The sequence below is a fragment of the Antennarius striatus genome, chromosome 5 (assembly GCF_040054535.1).
Source record: "Antennarius striatus isolate MH-2024 chromosome 5, ASM4005453v1, whole genome shotgun sequence".
NCBI lineage: Eukaryota > Metazoa > Chordata > Actinopteri > Lophiiformes > Antennariidae > Antennarius > Antennarius striatus.
The window spans coordinates 10,081,613-10,101,086 of NC_090780.1; the positions used below are offsets into that span (position 1 = coordinate 10,081,613).

At 39.7% G+C, this 19,474-nt stretch overlaps 1 protein-coding gene across 6 annotated transcripts in view; it reads left to right on the top strand.

Annotated features, from left to right (window-relative positions):
- kaznb (kazrin, periplakin interacting protein b) overlaps positions 1-19,474 on the top strand; it is a 113,056-nt gene that overhangs the window by 69,985 nt on the left and 23,597 nt on the right. For 4 of the 6 annotated variants that reach the window (XM_068315017.1, XM_068315016.1, XM_068315014.1 and 1 more), the window contains one exon: positions 15,167-15,277. In XM_068315017.1, coding sequence (XP_068171118.1) covers positions 15,167-15,277 — 111 coding nt within the window. Of the gene's footprint in view, positions 1-15,166; positions 15,278-17,548; positions 17,873-19,474 lie in introns of those variants that run through there. The other 2 variants (XM_068315015.1, XM_068315019.1) reach the window with 2 other exon arrangements.

Below are 19,474 nucleotides of genomic sequence, written 5' to 3' on the forward strand. Positions count from 1 at the left end.
CAGCTAGAAGGTTTCGGATTTGAATTCTGTCTGTGTGGAGTCTGTACGTGCTCCCCGTGTCTGTGCGGGTTCTCTCTGGGTTCTTCGGTTTCCTCTCACACACAAAAACATGCAGCTGAGGTGAACTGATCACTCTGAATTGCCCATAGGTGTGAGTGTGAATGGTTGTTTGTCTTTTACGCGGCTACGCAGTGCACTGGCGTTGCGCTCGGAGTGTCTCCTGCCTCTGACCCGTAAGTCAGCTGGGATATAGGCTCAAGCAACCAACGTGACCCACAAAACTAGTCAAAAACATGAATTGATGAATGAAAAATAAATCAGGGTAATCGATCATCTGTTCTAGAAATAAGTAGGCCATGTGTTTCCTGCACATAGAGAACAATCAGCAGCTACAACACAGACGAAGGACAGGATGGGTCTTCCTCACAGGTGTTTTCTCTTCAACTGGTCGATCATACCTGTTCAGAAAGAACAAAGACAGAGTTATGCTGGGAATTACACAACAAGGACAAATCATCCATCCTAACAGGTACATTAAATCTGCCAGGCAGCAGTTGATCAAGAAAAGTCTGCACAATCCCACACAATCTGAAAGCTCACTGACATCACATAAAAAAGAAGCATTGCACATAAAGACGTGAATTACGCTGATCTATTTTCTGTCTTGACTTTAAAGGATCTCAGTGCAAATGCAACTTAATTTGGACATGACTTCATCAAGAATGTTGACAGTGGAATTATCAACCTTACCACGTTTGTCTTCAACACATCAATTAGGGTGAACTGGATACATCAGCATGAAGTAACTTAACTAGACATCTGTTAAGAAACAAGCTGTGAACAACACAGTATTCCATCATCATCTCTGGCACGAATGATGTGGAGGACGATGGAGAAGTTGTCTTCATCTGTCATTCTTCACTTCCAACTATAACTCAAAAGTTTTAAAATATTTTTTCACAATCCTTTGAAGTCATTTTTTGATTTCAGGACTTTCGTAGTTTTTAAAAAAATTTTTTTTAGTCCTTCCTTTTTTTTCCCGCCAGCTCATTGTGGGGCCACACAGACAAACAGACATTCAGGCTTGCTTTGACACTACTCAATCATATTCACATTCACAATTTAGCATGACCGCTTCACCTCAGCTGCACGTTGTTGGCAGGGAACCTGAAGAGAACACCACACAGAAATCCCCCAGGTGGAATCGAGCCAAGCACCTTCTTGCTGTGTGGCGACATTACCCACTGCACCACCATGCTGCCCACCTTTCATTATTAACAATTTTTATTTCCATGCTTTCAGTTTGATTTGAGTTATATGAAATTTACACAGTTTAAAATATTGGTTTGGTCATATATTTATTTTAAATTTTAGTTAGTTAGTTAGTTAGTTATTCATTTATTTCAGACAAGGCAAGGAAAAACAAAACAAAAAACAACAATAAACAAAATAAATAAGCAAATAATAAATAAAGATCATAACTCAACAATACAATTTTGCCTGAAAGGGAGTGGGAAGAAGAAAACTTATGTAATCCCACCCCAGTTCCTGATTCAGAGGTCAACACACTGGGCTTCACTCATACTTCGAAGATTCAAACTATATACCAACAACGGTAATGTACAATATACCAACAACGGTAATGGACAAATGCCAACAACAGTAATTAACAAATACCAACGATGATCAAGAAACACTGAGCACATGTTAACAAACAGAACAACAGTTTGAGTTAACGACCCTCATCTCTATATTTTGACCAGAAACGGTGTTTATAAAGCAGTTTGAATTGATTAGTACTTTTGCATTGCTTGTTTTGTGAGTCCAGATTGTTCCAGAGTTTCACTCCGCACACAGACACACAAAAACGTTTTGCGTGTGGTTTGAGCTTTCTGCAATGAAAAATATCCAAAACCTCTCAAGTTATGAGCCCTGGCTGGAGTTATAAAAAATCGTTGGAGGTTTGGTCGTAATAATTTGTTGAATGCTTTATATAAAACTATTGATGTATTATATTGTACAAGATCATGAAATTTTAGCAACTTTGACTGCGTAAACAGGTTATGAGTATGTTCAAGAAAACCAACCTTGTGAATGATCCGCACTGTTCTTTTCTGTAGTATGATCTGAGGATTAATTGTGTTCTGGTAAGTATTTCCCCAAACTTCAACACACTATGTAAAGTATGGGAGGACCAAGGTGCAATATACAGTACGGAGTGCATTTCCATCAAGGTATAGTTTTGCTTTATTTATAATTGAGAGGGTTTTGGAGATTTTTGTTTTGTTTTACTATCAATAATAACTCCTAAAAATTTATTTTCACTTACAAATTCAATTTGAATGCCATCAATACTTATTTTTTGTTCAGACATTATGTTGCGATTTCCAAACATCATTACCTTGGTTTTATTTATATTCAAAGATAATTTATTCGAGTCCATCCAGTCTTTTATTGTGTTTAGTTCCCTGTTTACTGTGTTTACAAGCTCAAAATAATCATCACTACTGTAAAATATATTTGTGTCATCTGCAAATAGTATGAGTTTCAGGACTTTGGTTGTGTTAAATATATCATTTATGTACAGATTAAACAGTTTGGGCCCTAACACTGACCCCTGGGGGACACCACAAGCAATGCCAAGTACATCTGATGAATGTTGACCCATTTTTACAAACTGTACCCACCCTGTTAAATAACTTTTTAACCAGTCCCCAGCCAACCCCCTAAATCCATATCTTTCCATTTTATTTAGTAATATTACGTAGTTAATATTATCAAATGCTTTTTTCAGATCAATGAAGAGACCAACTGCATACTTTTTCTGTTCCAGTGCATTTGTTATTTCTTCAATAGCTTCTGTTATTGCCATTGATGTAGTTCTTTTGGTTCGAAAACCATACTGACCTTCATTAATTATGTGATGTTTCTCAAGAAACTTTTCAAGTCAAGAGTTGAAGAGTTTCTCTAAAATTTTTGAAAATTGAGGCAAAAGTGAGATTGGTCTGTAATTATTAAATGCAAGTTTGTTTTCATTTTTGAAGAGTGGAATTACTTTGGCAATTTTCATTTTGCTTGGAAAGCAGCCAGTTTGGAATGAGAAGTTATAGATATAAGTTAAAGGTTTGACAATATTTAGTATAATTTTTTTAACCAATGAAATTCTAATGTCATGACAGTCGGTGGAGGACTTACTCTCACACTTCTGCACGATCTTTCTACTCATTTGTAGCTCAGAGGAAGAATGAAAAGGCATTATTTCCAATAGCTGACTTTGCAATTCCACTATCAAGAATATCAGCAGCCAACTTAGGGCCAACATTCACAAAAAATGTGTTGAACTTATTTACTACATTATTCATATTATAATCTTCACCATTTTCATCAATAAAGTAATCAGGGTATGTCAACTTCGAGGATTTTTGTTTGATTAGGCTATTCAAAGCATTCCAAGTTCCTTTTATGTTGTTTTTATTTTCATGCAACTTTTTTTGATAGTATAATCGTTTGCTTGTTCTTATGATATCGGTTAATTTATTTTTTACTTCTTATATCTTTGTTCCACTTCTTTTGTTTTTATTTTGAGAAAAGATTTGTAAAGATTGTTTTTCTTTTTACAGGCATTCAGTATTCCTTTGGTAATCCAAAGGCTTTTGTGATGTTTTTCCTTCATAACATGATCTTTCACGGGGCAGTGATTATTATACATGGAAGTGAAGGCGTCTAAAAAAGTACAATAAGCGCTGTCCACATTAGGGTCACTGCACACTGAAGTCCAATCCTGGAGCACCAAACTATTGTTTAGAGCTTGGATCGTTTCATCAGTTAATATTCATTTGGAGATTTTTGCCATAATGTCTTTAGTTTTCTTGAAATTACCATTATACAAAGTAAAAACAGGTAAGTGATCAGTTATGTCACATACAAATAGGACACTAGTGATTTGATTTCCCATAATATTAGTAAAGATGTTATAGATGATTGTGGCACTATGTGACGTTATTCTGCTCGGTTTTGTTATAGTTGGATACAGAGACAAGCTGTACATTGTGTCAGTGAAGTCATCAACTGCTTTGTGCTTGGTTGGATTTAACAGATCAATGTTAAAATCACCTCAGATAAATATGTTTTTTTGCTTGACAGTTGAAAACACTTTACCAATCCAGTCTGTGAAAGTTTCTATATCTGAACCAGGTGCCCTGTTTACACAACTCATGATGATATTTGTCTTTTTATCATTTAGAATTTCCACTGTTAAACATTCAAATAGTCCCTCCACAGCTGTTGTCATATTTGTTAAAACTTTGAATTTAACAGATTTGTGAATGTATAAGGCAACCCCCCCTCCTGTTTTGCCTACTCTGTTTATACATCTTAATTCATAGCCATTAAGACAAAAATCAATACCTTTGTCATCGTTGAACCAGGTTTCAGTTATTGCAGTGATGCTAAATGGACGAGTGAAATGTTCCAGGTAGTCTTTGATAGGCTCAAAGTTCATGTACATGCTTCGACTATTAAAATGGATTATTGACAGGCTATCTGCTGAATCTACACTGTTTTCATAATGTTCTTGGGTGAAATAATTACTATTTTTAACAATGGCAGAGAGGAAATGATCATCAGGGTCTATTTCAGTGTCTGTGGTGGTGTGCTCTTGATACTCACACGTTCCCAGTTCTATTTGTTGATGCTGTAGGATCTTTTGTAACATGTCCATGTCCATATTAGTGCTTGGTGTAGTCTGTGTTCTTGGTGTGTTTGGCATTATGTTGATGAGGAGTCACAAGCTCTATCAATGTCGATACTGTTCAAGGTCTTCAATGCTCTTCACCACCAATATGTTTGCTGCCTCCGGTGACCCATTCAGTTTGATGAAGATCTTACAGTTTGTTACCCAGGTTTGTTGAATCTTGCTTTGTTTTTTCAGTTGTCGTGCGATCCTGGCGATGTCGGCGTTTTTCTTTGTCAAGTGCTCGTTTATGAATACATTTGTTCCTTTTATTTTGCGCCCTTGTTTCAGTAGTGCCATTTTCTTTTTCCGATTTGTAAACCTTATGATGAGCGCTGGTGCTCGTTCCTCACTGGTAGTGGGTGACACGCCTTGATGTGCTGCCGGTCAAACTCTATCCCCTTGCTCTGGAGATAGGAAGCCACCTGTTGCTCCACCGATTGTGTCTCCTGCTCGCTGGGCTCCCCGCTGTCCGCAGCCACCGCACCAGCATATGAGCGTGGCCTGATGTTGATGCCGGTGATGACCACATCATAGATGCAGGAGTATTGCTCCACCTCGTCCACTCGCCGCTCCAGATCCACAATTCGCTTCTCCTTCTCCGCGATCTGGAGGCGTAGTTGTTTCACCTCCTCCAGGAGCCCCAGAAGCTGCTCCTGCTGCGTTCTGACCGCAGACACATTGCCGCACAGAGAATTGAGAGAGAGTTTTATCTCCTCGAACTCCTCTGGTGTCGGGCTTTTCCTTGGTGGGGGCATTGTAGTTTGTTAAGCATCCAGTGGCAGGAGATACTCCAGTCTGTTTGTCAGGGCGTTTGTGTTCCCTGGCTCAGGTGCGCTAGCTTGCAGCACCGACCGAGACAAACAACGATTTTGATTCCAAGTTTAACTTTTGAAAATAATGTGAGTTAACATGGCCAACTTAATCAATAAATGAATCAGTCCTTTGTCTTTCTTCTGTGAGTCCACTTATAAAAGGAGATTCTGAGTACCATCCATGACAGCTACATATGTCCACATGATTCACAACTGGTGAAATAATCCCTTTCATCACAGTTATACCCCATCGGATTCTGTCACCTACCTACTGTATAGTTTCATAAAAATCTTTTCTTTGAGCCGTCACCAATGTCTGAGGTGTCTGCTTCAGATGTCAAAGTCTTTCTTTGTATGATGAAAGTTAAATAACCAAGCATTATCATGAACTAACAATCAACATTACTTACGTTTTCCACAGTTAGGATTATTGTATAAAAGTAGGACAACCATCATTTTATCTAATATTGCGCTGTTATATAGAAAGTGAGAACAATATTTTAAAGCACTGTGTGAGCCTCAGCAGATATCACCGTTGTCAGTAACCAAGTGTAAATACTGTGGATGTCGATATGGAAATATTTCAGAACTGTTAGGTTTATACTATACTAGAGGGACAGATTGTGATGTATGTTCATGAAGCGCTGTGGTTAAGTTAAAATGGAGACGCTAATTAACACTTCCACTGCAATCCATCTAATTAGAGTCCTGTGTGGGCTGACGCCGTGACAGTGAAGGGAGGATGATTAGATTTTGGATGTGGCTGCTCTGCTGCACACAAACTTGTGTCTCTCCTGCTGCCTGGTTCACGACAGGGAGAGTAAGTGGTCAAATCTCTTCTGATTGAACCTCCACCGAAACATTATTCATTCTGAGCGGTGCCGAACAAAAGCTTGATTCAAGTCCTGATGCGACTGCAACGTATTGCAAGAGGAGGCTGGTGATTGTAAAGACTCTTGAGTATATTCTAACCTGAGTAGGTGTGGAGAATTTACTGAGTCGTTTTTCATTCACTGAATTTTGCACCATGACTACGAAACTGGCCATGACAAAGGGCAATTCATCACATCACTAGATATAATTCAGGTTGATGTATTTCTTCCTCCAAGGATAACATTGTTACTTTACTATTTGTGTTTGTCACCGTCACACGTTCCTTCTCCTTTGGAGTCAATTACATAATTCAAGTGTAGTAATGACTAATGACCAGCGGCCTGAAGGATTTATGCGATAAAGTCAGTTCCTCTATTCCTGACTGGATTCATTTCAGTGAAGTGAAACTGAAAATCTGTATAAAACCATCATGATACTGATGTACTTTACTGTACAACTAATGCACTTTTTTTTATTTTTACATCATTTGTCATGGACGGGCAGTACATGGTCAACAGTTAGTTTTTATTATTGGCCAAACAAACCCATGAGGAGTTTTGCTTTGTTAAGTTGGAGCTGTGAACGTGTCGAGGCTCATCCTGCAGATTAGCCTTCCCCCTCAGGACACTTCCCCTCTGTCTGTACCAAAGTAACGCTCGCTTAGTGTTGGAGAGATTTAACCTCTCCAGCGTAAGACCAGACCTCATTTGTTTGACCATGATTTTATGCAAGAGTGATTATATTACATAAAGTAGTGTTCATAATGGAGAAGTACAAAGTGGCTAAGTAAAGATTTGAGATATAATAATCATAATACACTTAAGCTACTCTGGTATTGTCATTCTGTCTGGTGCTTTTTATCATGCTTGAGAAGTTTTAATCAAGATCAGAGAGTGTGGCGAGATAAAACCGGTGCATTCAGTAATGCACAAAATCAACTTTTGATTTTTAACCTTTGGTACCCAAAGAACAATTGTAACTATTAGTTTTTGTCTTCTTTTATTGCCATATTTGCATTTATGGAGACAGTGTTCATCACTTCATTCTCTGATGTGCTTAAATTTAGGCAAATGTTGACCGTAAGGCTCTTGCAGCAGCCTGAGAGAGCACACCTTGTTTTTATGAATAAAAAGTTGTCATTTTGCACTGTGAAACCCTCAATGATAGACCTAAATCAGAGATTTATCTATTTATCGCCAATTCTCATGTGCAAATAAAAGGGTTTACTTAATTAAGGTTTACTGCCGAGGCGCCCTTGAGCAAGGTGCCGTCCATCCTTACAAGTTCCTCATTTGGGTGCACCATAAAGGAGCTGCCCGCCACTCTACTTCCCCCTGCATGTGTACAGGCCCCTTGTGTGTGTGCTTGTGTGTTCAGGGCCTGTACACACTGATATATGCACATATGATTTACTAACACTAGGGTGGGCCACTAATTTCCATTTGGGGATTAATTGAGTATATAGAATTTTTTTAAAATTTAAACAAAATAAAATTCAATTGTTTATCAGCTTCGAAATATTGTTATTGAACTGATATCATTGCGGCAGCAGAGGTTTTTATACTGTATCTAAGGTTTGGAATATTGTTGTTGCTATTGTGGGATGTTGTGTGTTAACATTCGTAAATTATAAAAGAAACGATCCATAATTTTGTTGGGAGGTATAGCTTGTCTGTTAAGAAAATGAAAGCATTGTGGAAATATGTTCACTGACTGCATATTGTGTGAAAGCAACATGAAATGTATGAGTGGTATGGCCACAAAAGGTATGGCCACATGCTGTGCTAAGTGTGTTTAGAGTTTTAAAATGTGACTACTGTTTGGACAAACGCTTGTAAGCGACTGAAAAAAACTAATGGTATGGATGGATGATAGATAGACAACCAGACACAATGACAAACAAGAGCTAACAAATAGAATTTAAACTAAAACACAAACTATAACACATCTCTTAGACTCCCTAGATGACTGCTTGCCAATTTTAGAATGATTACAACAGAACAAATCATTTTGACTAATATCTCAAGACTTTGCTGTCAGTTTCATGACACACAAACACTTGTACCTTTCTTTACATTCTGCTTGATGCCAAGCATGCAGCATGGCTTTTGATTTCTCTCTGCTTTCCTCTCCAATTAGCAGCTGTAAAAAGTAGCAACAACTGCAGGCAGTCGCTATTTATAACAGAAGCAAAATACGTCAAACCACAAGAGCTTCATTTGAAAATCAATAAAATGTGCTGCCATTTGAATTGAGTTACTTCCAGACACAGTGCTAAGTTATTAGGTTTGAGTTATTGATTTTATCTATTCTACAGATGATATTCATTTGTGTTGATCGACACTGCAGCAGCTCTTAAAGCTGTCGGTGTGGGTTCCTCCTTCCTGCCATCCTTGGCTGACTTGTGTAGGCCAAGTGAACACGGCAGACTTAGTTCTATTATTCACTTACCCAACTTCTGTCTTACTCAGCACTTCAAACCATGACTCACATACGTACTTGCTACTAGCTATTATAGCAGCCACGGAGAGGGAATCAGCGCACCATGTGTGTTACGCCCACCACTGCATCCCAGGGCTGCATCTCTGTGTTGTATTATTCAGCTTGATGAGTAGTGACGGTTTCCCCTGGAGGAGTGGATCTGCTTTCTCTCTGCAGACCTTCAGAAACTTTCATGATGGAAATATCTTTGGAGCCTTTCTTCCTCTTTCCTTGCAAACTCTTCTTTACCTCCAAAACAAGTTGTTCATTCATGGTTTATTTGTGAAGGAGGAGCAGAGAAGAGATGGGCCAATTTGAAAATGGTGAAGTAGACCTTTATGAACTGTCCACAAATAATCAAAGGCTGGCTGGAAAGACATTTGCACAAGAAAAATGGTGAAGGTGAAGAATTTTCATGTTGTTGTTTATTTGCTAAATTTCTTCCAGTCTGATGTTTCAGTTGAACCTCCACTTTCACTTCTTATAATGTTCCTGGTCTGAAACCATGACACATTACATTCCAGTGTCCAGCTGTGACTCACAATATTGCCAGAGAGGGATATTGTGTACGTCTTAGTGTACATGCACATAAGTGGAAAGGTTTACATGTATAATGTTATAAATTGACGATACTTGAGACATAAATGAATGTCCTCATTTTAACAATTCCCCCTTATTTAAGTGTAAATATGTGTATTTGTAAATACTGTATTCTGTAGGTGATGACTGTTATATATTAAAATGTCCTGTATTCCTCTGTGACAGGTTTTATATGTGGTTTATTTGTTGTACTGCTAGTAGCTGGTCGAATGTAGAAAGGAAGAGCTTCAGCCTGGTGTCATGAATGTGTTCTCAAGGACTGACGCAGGACGGTTGCTTTTCACACCCTGGTGACTCTTAACTGAGCCTTGATCAGACTCCAGTTTGTTTCAGACTCTGTCACTCAATCTCCAAAGTTACAGAAGCATCATACAGGAATGGGGTTGCCTTGTTTTTGCCCTCAGGCTCTGGAAGGTCTCCATATGGACTGTAAGCCTTTTGAGATGAAGGGCCGTCACACAGGTTTATATGAGCCTGTTATTACATTTTGGCATTCAAAGCAATTGGCATGATGCCCTGGTTAAAGATACAAAAGGGTTGAAGGCAGTGCATGAAATGAATGTCAATGGTTGGGTTTGTTGACTATGTCCCAAATGACCCAGGTTCAAATGTCATTTTTCATAAATATTTGACATTTTATTTTATTTTATTCTTCTCATAAACAGTAAGCAGTTCTGAGCCAATGGAGCCAGCTCATGGGAGCTCTTACAGGTTTAGTGAATTCGGGCCATAATGGTGTGTCTTTATCTTTGTCAGTGGTTGCTGTGCTCTCCTACCATTGTCCAATATCTGTATTTTTAAGGTGGTCACCATGAAGGACACAGTGACATTCTGATTTCATTTGTTACTGCTCCAGAAGGTACAGATCATCATACCTCCACCCCACCCAGCCCCCATTTGACTCCAGGGTTAGTATGGTGCCATAAACTTGTTTTCCTGATGGTACTGTTATGAATAATGAGCGCGGCTAGTGTCAGCCCTCCTGAGCCCTTCAGCTGTCTTGGTTCCAGCGTACCTCCATACAATCACAAGGCTGAGCTCAGCAATGCTGATATTATTTCCTGCAGGCTTGGCAGCTGTGTTTTATTAGTGATTGAAATGACACTCATTCAAAGGTGTTACTGTCTACTTACACAGAATACTGAGCAAAAATGATACATCTTCATAGCAGCCCTTCACAGATTCCTCCTGTCTGATGACGTGTAAATTCAAGTCACTTTTATTTATACACCAAATTTTACACAGGTTTTTTCATGGAACACTCGTTCGATAGAGGTGGACTGTTCTCTTTATTTTAGACCCAACAGAAACTACCAATGCCTTTCTTATAAGGATGGCCTCTTATTAACAGTGTTGAAATAGGTATTTCTTCATATTATGCAAATGCTGAGCCAGAAGTGCCTCTCAGCACACTTTACCATACTGCATGTGAGTTAGTAAAATCCTTCAGTCACTTTGTCCTTTCACACATACATGGAACGCTCAGCTGAACAACAACAAGCATAACACCGGTGACCCCGGACACATTTTCCTCAAGGCATTTCTTCTCATTGATGTAATGCATGTGTCCCTGAAGGGGCTTTTTCTTGCGTGTTTCATGCGGACAGGATGCTGCTGCGCTCTTACTGCTAACACTCAGACCTCTTCTCCAGGCTGGGGAACATGGCAGCCTTGGAGCAACCTTTCATGCCTAATGTTCTGTGAGAACTGGGAGTATTGATTCATTTTGTCACATATGATAATAAACATATATCAATGGACAGTAAGGTTTCAGCTCCAGGCAAAGTAAAATATTATAGGAATGAAATTTTGCTGGTGCAAAGTCTCCATGTTTGGGTTGTGTATAGAAATATGATGCTGGACTTTAGATGTAGAGGATATGGTTTCGTTTTCAGTCTGTCTGTGAGGACAAATAAATATTTTGCTTTATTTAGGGTGTAAAGGGTGTGGAATAATACTTTCAAAAATATTATACTGTTATTAAGTCCTATGTCAGTTTTTCTTCTTCTGGTTTAACATAATATATTCACTGATTTTTTCTTATTTAATATCCAGATATACCATGAAGGACATTTCACTGTAGATCATTATTTCTGTCTGTGTCGTATTAATGATACCAAATGAAGTTCCAAAGTACCCAGTGCCTTATTGTCATTCTGTGTGCTGAGATTTGAATGAGCTCCACATCCCTAATAATACCCCAAGTGACCTCCGAGCGCCAAAGTCACAGACGAATAATATTCCCATTTGGAATATTCAGACAGTATCCAAACATAATCCCATTGTCTTGCATAAGCGGACAAGGCTTTTTGGCTCAGACTTGTTCCAAAGTTTAGGATACTAAAAGGCATCCCATCATTTAGATTCGATAATTCATTCACATCTGGTGCTGCTGTGAAATTTAATTTAGATTGTGTTTCACATTCTTCTCACATTTTTGTCATAGTAATGAGGAATAATCACCCTGCAACACACAAAATGGTTCAGTTCTTTAGGGTTTTACATTTTAGGATTATTACATAAAATATAACCACTTCTATTCAAATGCTGTTTTATCATCTTTCTCTGTAAAGTACATTAAATGAGCTATTAACAAAAAGCCGAAGTTTTGAATTATGCTATTTTAATCTGTACTACATGACTCTCGACTCTCTCCCTCCCAGTAAAAGAGAAGATGTCTTTCAGATGTTTTCAATATGAATAGAATACAACACTGCAGTTTAACTGCATAAGCACAGCTCTGACATGTATTCTATCGCTGACACTATATGGGTCTAATGTTGTACATTAGCTTGACATATACTGCAATTTCTCAGAACATGGAAACATGTTTTTGCACCCAGCAGGGCTGTGTCTCTGAGTGCTGGGGCTCCGCTGCAGCCTGGTGATGTTCCTTTGTAGGGAGATGACTGAAATGAATGTGTTTTCTGCCGGCCTGTCGGACTGAATGCCAGCATAATTAAAGGTTGGCTGAAGAGCTGTCTCCACACAATCATAATTACGTCCTGTGTCTGCTTCAATACCCACTCTGACTCCCACTGCGTGTTTATCTTCTTTTTCCATCATGTCTTCTACTTGTCATCCCTCAGCTGTGCACTGAGAGAGGAAGTGGTTTCAGGTGTTTCAATGGCCTACCTACACACCTGTGTGTGTTTCTGGAATCCTATAATGTTCTCATTAATAATGAGTGGGACGGTTTCCCCTGTGAAGGTGTCAGGGTTATGCTTTTAAAGAGGGAAGAAGTTTTTTTTTAACAGTTTCAAACAATTTATAAGAACACTTTTGAGCCTATGGGATTGTGAATACCACACGTTCATCACAGGAAAGGCTTAAAACGCTTCTCTGTCACATAGAGTTGGTGGTGGGAGAAAGCTGGGGAAGGAACCCACTCACACAGAGGGAGAACATGGGAACTGCACCCAGACTCTCAGATGGATCTGAACTAAGAGCTTCTTGCTGTGTGGCAACATCTCTACCCACTGTGCCACCATGCTGCCTTATTTGAAGAGTTTAGTTGAAATATTTATTTAAAAAGTCACTGACGTAAAGCCAGACTCTTAAGATACTGTCCGGTGACCAAGAACGCATCTCACTATTAGAATATAATGTATTTTATCTAATAGAAATGTATTAACCCTAACCATGACTCTTTTTAAGATAAACTTAATCAGTTTGCTAAAGTCATTGTTAGCTGAACAAACGGCAGGACGTCACACAATCCATTCATCACCCTTATCCTACCTTATCGATTCCAATCTTATTGTAGTGCCAATGGCGTTCCTCTTCTGTGCACAAGTTTTAATCCTACAAAGAAACTTTAGCAAAGAAAGTGTCACACAGCTGATAATATTCCACAGCTTATTATTTTTTTCACTGTTAAAACAGGTTATTTCTGGTCAACCGCGCAGCCAGAGTCAAACTTTTTATGTGGTTATGTTTTACTGTGATCGCAGAGATTGTGTTCCATGGGGACTGAGAAGTTACACCTTTATAGTTGTTACCAGGTTAGGATTAGTATCTTCACCCAATATTAACATTAGCAGAAGCTAAGCAGCCAAAACATCTGTAGATGCGCGTGGGTGGACATTTTAATCTACAGTGAGAAAGGCACAGGTAGAATTAACAAGGTATTTTCAGCTTTGGCTAATAAATGACATTAATGGAAACCTGAATCCATTAGGTGTTCCATTAAGAAATTCCACTAAACCATCATGGACTAAATAATGGAATCCCATCAGTGTGTGAAATGCGTCTGCCATTAATGTTGCCACAAATGACATCTTGTGGGTTCATCACAAAGTTTTAGTTGTGTCTGGTAGTAATTACCCATGAACAAGAGCAACCTGGACTGTAGGTATAATGAAAATCATCACAAGAGATGAAGTGGAGGAACGTCGAAACGTTTGATATCAGCAGATTACTGGCAGACTTCAGCAGTTTGTTCCAGAGACGAGAGGCGCCGACTAAACTGACTGAAAAAGGTCGACATATCCAGATACATTTCAACAATTAAGCTACATGGTTCATTTTTCTTGCTGCTTGTGAATGTGTGGCATTTCAAAAACATGGCTTTCACACTCATATCAAAGTTCAAGCTTCACACCCAAAGTGCTGGAATAGATTTTTTTTTTTTTTTTTTTTTTTAGGAATGTGCCCCCCCCTACCAGCTGGCCCATTCTTTCTGCCTCTACCAGTCATTGTTGTTGCTAAGTAAAGCAGATTCACAGTCTGCTGTCCAATCTCCATATAAATGACAGAGGAAAAGGTCAGTTTCAGCACCCAAACAGTTATTGGCAGATCAGGACAGAGGAGGGGAGTGGGATGGCAGAGATAAGGGATCTAGAAAAAAGCTGTACAGAAATGAAAACTGTCAGACTATGCAGATTTGGAGACAGGCTGAGATCATAGTTTAGGGGGAGCTTTTGGTACCACCCAGCGTGTACCTGAGGCTCAATTGGTAATGCAGGGTTTATGTTTGAACTAGAAAGTGTATTTAACTTCGCACACACTGTGGAGGTGCTGCTTTTATTAGACCTCAGATGGATGCATTTGATCAGCAGAATTACATTTGGTTTCAGATAAGTGGTGTGATTTAAAGCTCTCTTCAAGAGAAAATCATTTCTTTTCTTCTTTTTTTTTTTAAATTCTAGGTTAACTGCTCTGAAAAATCACTGCTTAGCCCAACAAGGATATTAATGATCACTATTCAATGATATTCAATGATGAACAGCAGAAACATCGAAGAAGTAATGGGATGAGTGGTGAATAATGGCGTCGCATGATTGGAAGTTTTTCTAAATAGGATAAGTAAAAAGAAAGAAAAGGTACAGTTATTAAATTTGACCAAAAACTGAACTTAATTAAGAGTAAAACTGTAATTGTGAAATGATGGAACAAGCCTGCGTCATTCGGAGCGCTCTGTTGTTTTACGTGTCCATCAACATCGCTCTGATTTGATTTATTTTTTTTAAATCACACTGCAACTCACCTGAGAAGTGTTTGTACTGAATCCTCATCATGTCAGAATTAATCAGCTGATTTATCAGCTGCACCACGGACTGCGAGTATGAGAGCGCCCTGAATATAAAGATGTTTTGACTACAGACTGAACGTTTCGCTCATCTGATGTTGTGGAGTGATGCTGACAGCAGATCTGTTTCCCCAGCAGATCCATCAGTGCATCACAGACAGAAGACAGTCGTGACGGACATGTGTTATCCGGCCGAGATCTCCAGCCTGATGGACTTTGGCACTCCAGACTGCTCGCTGAGCAAAGGTACGGCCTCGCGTCGGAGATAGTGCTGCCTGATGACAGCAGGAAGTGTGCACAGTGATTTATCCTGGCAGTTGAAAGACACATAACTGTGAGCTTTACTGAGAGGTTAACGTTGGAGCAAAGGCCTGCTGAGGCTGAGTGGAGGAACAGTCAGAGAAACCCTCGTGCCAACCAGCCTCAAGGGCCATCCTTCAGTTTGAGCTTTGATTTATTACAGCTGAATAATATGTTTTTCCATGCAATGCAGGTGAAAACACCATGAGGTCCGACCGACTTCTTTTCAGAATAAAGTGATTGGTGATGTGACATTCATTCAATGGATTCAGACGACTCATTCTCTCAAAATCGCTGTAATCAGTTTGAGAAACAACCCAGACTGCTCATTACGAGCCTCATATGCTAAGACCCGTGAAGCTCAGGATTATAGTCTGTCTCCACCTCTGGTGTGTGGTAATCAACCTGACCAACCACAAAAAGAATCGATCGTAAAGTGTATCGATCACATCAAAATTGTTGCTTAATTCATGTTCTCATCATAATGAATGCTATTATTCTCAGTTGTTCTCACATTGATAACAAACCAGAGAGTCTGCACCAAGATTCAAATCTTTACGTCCAATCAGCCCCTTGAAGCTCAGCGGCTGTCAGACAAGCCATGTGTCATTTCCATCAACAGTGGGTGGTCAATGCGGTGAACTCGGTCACTTTTTCTTCTTTGTCGTTGTCTGTCATTCTTCTCATTCTTCCTTGGCTTTTTTCACATCCTCTTCGCTCTCAAGGCTAGCAAGTATTTTAATGCTGCTCCATGTCGGCCCTCTATCAGCGCTCTCCAGCACTGATAATGTAGACTGACAGGTCAAACGTTAGCAGCCGTGAGAGACGAGGAGGAGGAGAGCGGGAAACAGCGGCTGGTAGAAAAGAAGGCTTTTAGGATTTCCTTTGGCTTCAATGTGAGCAAAGCAAATTAATAACATGGCGACACGGAGAGTTAAGCTGCAGAGTAAGGACATTGCGTAGTGAAAAATGTTGGGGTAAAATCAACACAGTGAATAAGACCCTGCTATAGTGAGACCTTGGAATGATTTGGTCAAAATGTCTTTTTACTTCTAAATGCTGTAGTTCTTCAGACAATGAAAAGCAGCTGGTTTAAGAAAGGTTAGAATTTAAACCAAGTGGGAATAATTAGCTCATGAAAAATGTTTAAGGATGCTTTGAGATGTTAAAGCTGGGATGCTAAAAAGTCAGTCCCAGAGCAGACACAACTACACACATCACCCTCTAATGTGGTGTATTAGTTATTAGTTTTTCCTCTCAGCATTGATCATGCAGAGACAAATGAGTTTTGCTTGTGAACAACTTGAGGTGTTAGCGTTGTGATCCACACGATCATTTGATGAGCGTCTGTTGAGAGAACGGCTTCATCAGGGGAAAGAGGATGAACTTCTGAACTCCTGTCAACGTCTTAAAACACAAGCTGTTTTAGCTTTTCCCTCTGTCACGCAAACCTGCACTCACATTACGCTTACAGTCGTGCGAGTTGTGTTACTCAAGTGCCCATAAACCAAAAAAAATTTTTCGGCTATGTTTATATCCTGCCGAGCCCTGCAGGCTGAATTAATGCAGTCCTATTACCCTTTGTCCCTGCCTCAGACAAAGTCGACCAGCCTAAAAAACGTATTGATGTTGCTACGTCCAAGTTCCCATCGTAACATGACATAGATTGTCCTTACTCAGCAGAAGGCAAAAAGCAAAAAGCCACAAATCCCTGGAGTGTTACAGACAACACTGGGGAGCTCTTATTAATAAATTAATCTCAGGATAGAGTTAAAGCAGTTTGGTCGGAGCGTAAGCTTCATATCTCTCCACTGCACAACCCAGATCCATTTTCTGAGGTGTTTATATTGAATTTGACACTCGCAGCACTTTAGTTTACATTCCTGACTCCTCTGCCCAAAACACACTTTCACATTCAGGAAGTGAGTCATGTCAGCTCCCAGAGTCCACAGAGGTGTTGTGGGCTCAGAGGGAGTACACACAATGGATTCTTCACAGAGGTGGGTATTGTTCTCTGTTCAGACGGTGACGCTGTTTGCCATCAGGTGGAGCAAGAGCTCCACGGACTCACCTGGTTCAGCACCTGAGGCCTCAGGTGTGGCCTGTGTTCCCCTCCCCCCTATCTTGTCTTGACTCGAGGGGAGAAAACATGAAAAGCTGGAGTGGGCGTGGGATGAAAGTTCTCCCAGATCCCTACAGGGCGTGTCGTTAAACAGGTGCATTGAAAAGTGGCGGAAAAACAAGGAGACGCAGAAACAAAAAGAAGACAGAAACTAAACCTGTGGGTGAGATAGGAGACCACTTCCTGGTTACCTGTGTGGGCGGGACCTGGGAGCGTGGGCCTGGGAGCGGCCGGCTGGAGTGGGGCATTGCGTGCGTGAGCTTGAATGGTGTGAGTACTGGTCTGCACGTAGACGGATGTGTGTGTGTTTTGTTCCCCCCGTCTGCTATGAGAGCTCACACCGCTGCTGACAGTGGAGCCGAGCGGAACCTGTGGCGAGAAGGACATGAGGTCCGAGAAGGAGGAGGAGGGGAAGTCGGGTAAGTGTCCGTGTGTGTGTGTGTGTGTGTGTGTGTGTGTGTGTGTGTGTGTGTGTGTGTGTGTGTGTGTGTGTGTGTGCGTGTGTGTGTGTTTATGCCTTAAATGATTGTAGGGCAGTAATCTGACTGTTACCAGTATAACTTCAATTATTTCAAGTTCTTTTGTTTGTATTAAGATAATAGATGGATTACATGGAGTGAAAAATACATGCAGTCAAATACTATACTCAATATTATATTTTTAAAACCGACAATAATTTGTCAGTTGATATTTTGATCTGTGAATAAATCATCACAGTGAAAGCTGTCTCTTTACCAGAGTTGATAAACTTTATGAATCTGTTCTTGGCTTTTGGGGGAAAGTACACCCACCAAATCCTACGGATAATTAATTTAATATTTAAATCTTTTCATTTTAGAAGCTCCGTCTTGATCATTTTTTTGCAGTTTAGCTTATAAAATTAACAAAAAATACACTACATTCTGATATTACATTCATTGGATATTACGTTTCTGATGGTGAGTAAGTTAATCAATGGACTGATCAACAGAGTGTTTCAGCTGAAAATGAAAATAGTCCAAACAAGGCAGTCAGGGACTACAACATCCCGCGACATCATCACATTTTCGCGCCTCAGGCTTCCTGAAAATGTTGCTTTTTGTTTTGTGATGATATCTCATCAGGTTTCTGAGATGTGTACCTAAAAAGGTATAAAAGCGAAAATTTGACCTTGACCTATTTTTTCAAGGTCAAGGTTGTGATCTAGTTGTCTTCCCCTTGCCTCCCTGAATATAACTCCTTTTGTTTCATCTCTCTATCTGCAACTGTTGTGAAGATATTTGGTGGACAAACTAACGGACGGACAAACACACCAACACTGACAATTACAATACAACACCGCTTCGCGGGATGTAATAAACCTGAAATCTATTAGATACAACCTTAAAGATGTTCAAAGAAGAATGAATGCAGCAATAATAATAATAAATCATAATAATAAGGATAAAAAATGGCTGATTATAGAATGATTGTTGAATGAAGCCTTTAACTATGAGTGCTGATTTACTCACATCCATTCCACAGTGTCATTTCTCACTAAGATAAGGACTAAATGCTGACCTAGATATGACACGTTCATCTCAGTAACATGATCTGTTAATCTTCCATAAGCCTTGTAAATAAATGTGACCCTGTGTGTTCTGATAGAGTTTTCTATAACAGATTTTTGTATCTTAAGTAGAAGGACTAAAGCTTTGGTAATCTGAGAGAATATACTATGACGTTTGCTGTTGCTGGATTAATAATCCATCATCTCGCCACTGACTGACGTTAAGAGAAGCTGTAGCTGCAAATTCCACTGAATCTAATGGGAGGGACAACTGTCTCCAATAGTCATCGTTTTGTTTTTTTTTTATGTGGAGGTCTTGAACTGTGCTTATCTTAGTTTTTGTGTTGATGTCTGTGTCCTTCCAATCCATGAATGAGTGGAGATGAGTCTGATCCTACTACCTTTTGTGTGACTCCTGCTGTGGCTCACGCAACCTGAGGTCATGACTCAAAGCTAAGAAAGATAAGAAGGGTAATAGACTTCACTTCACCAG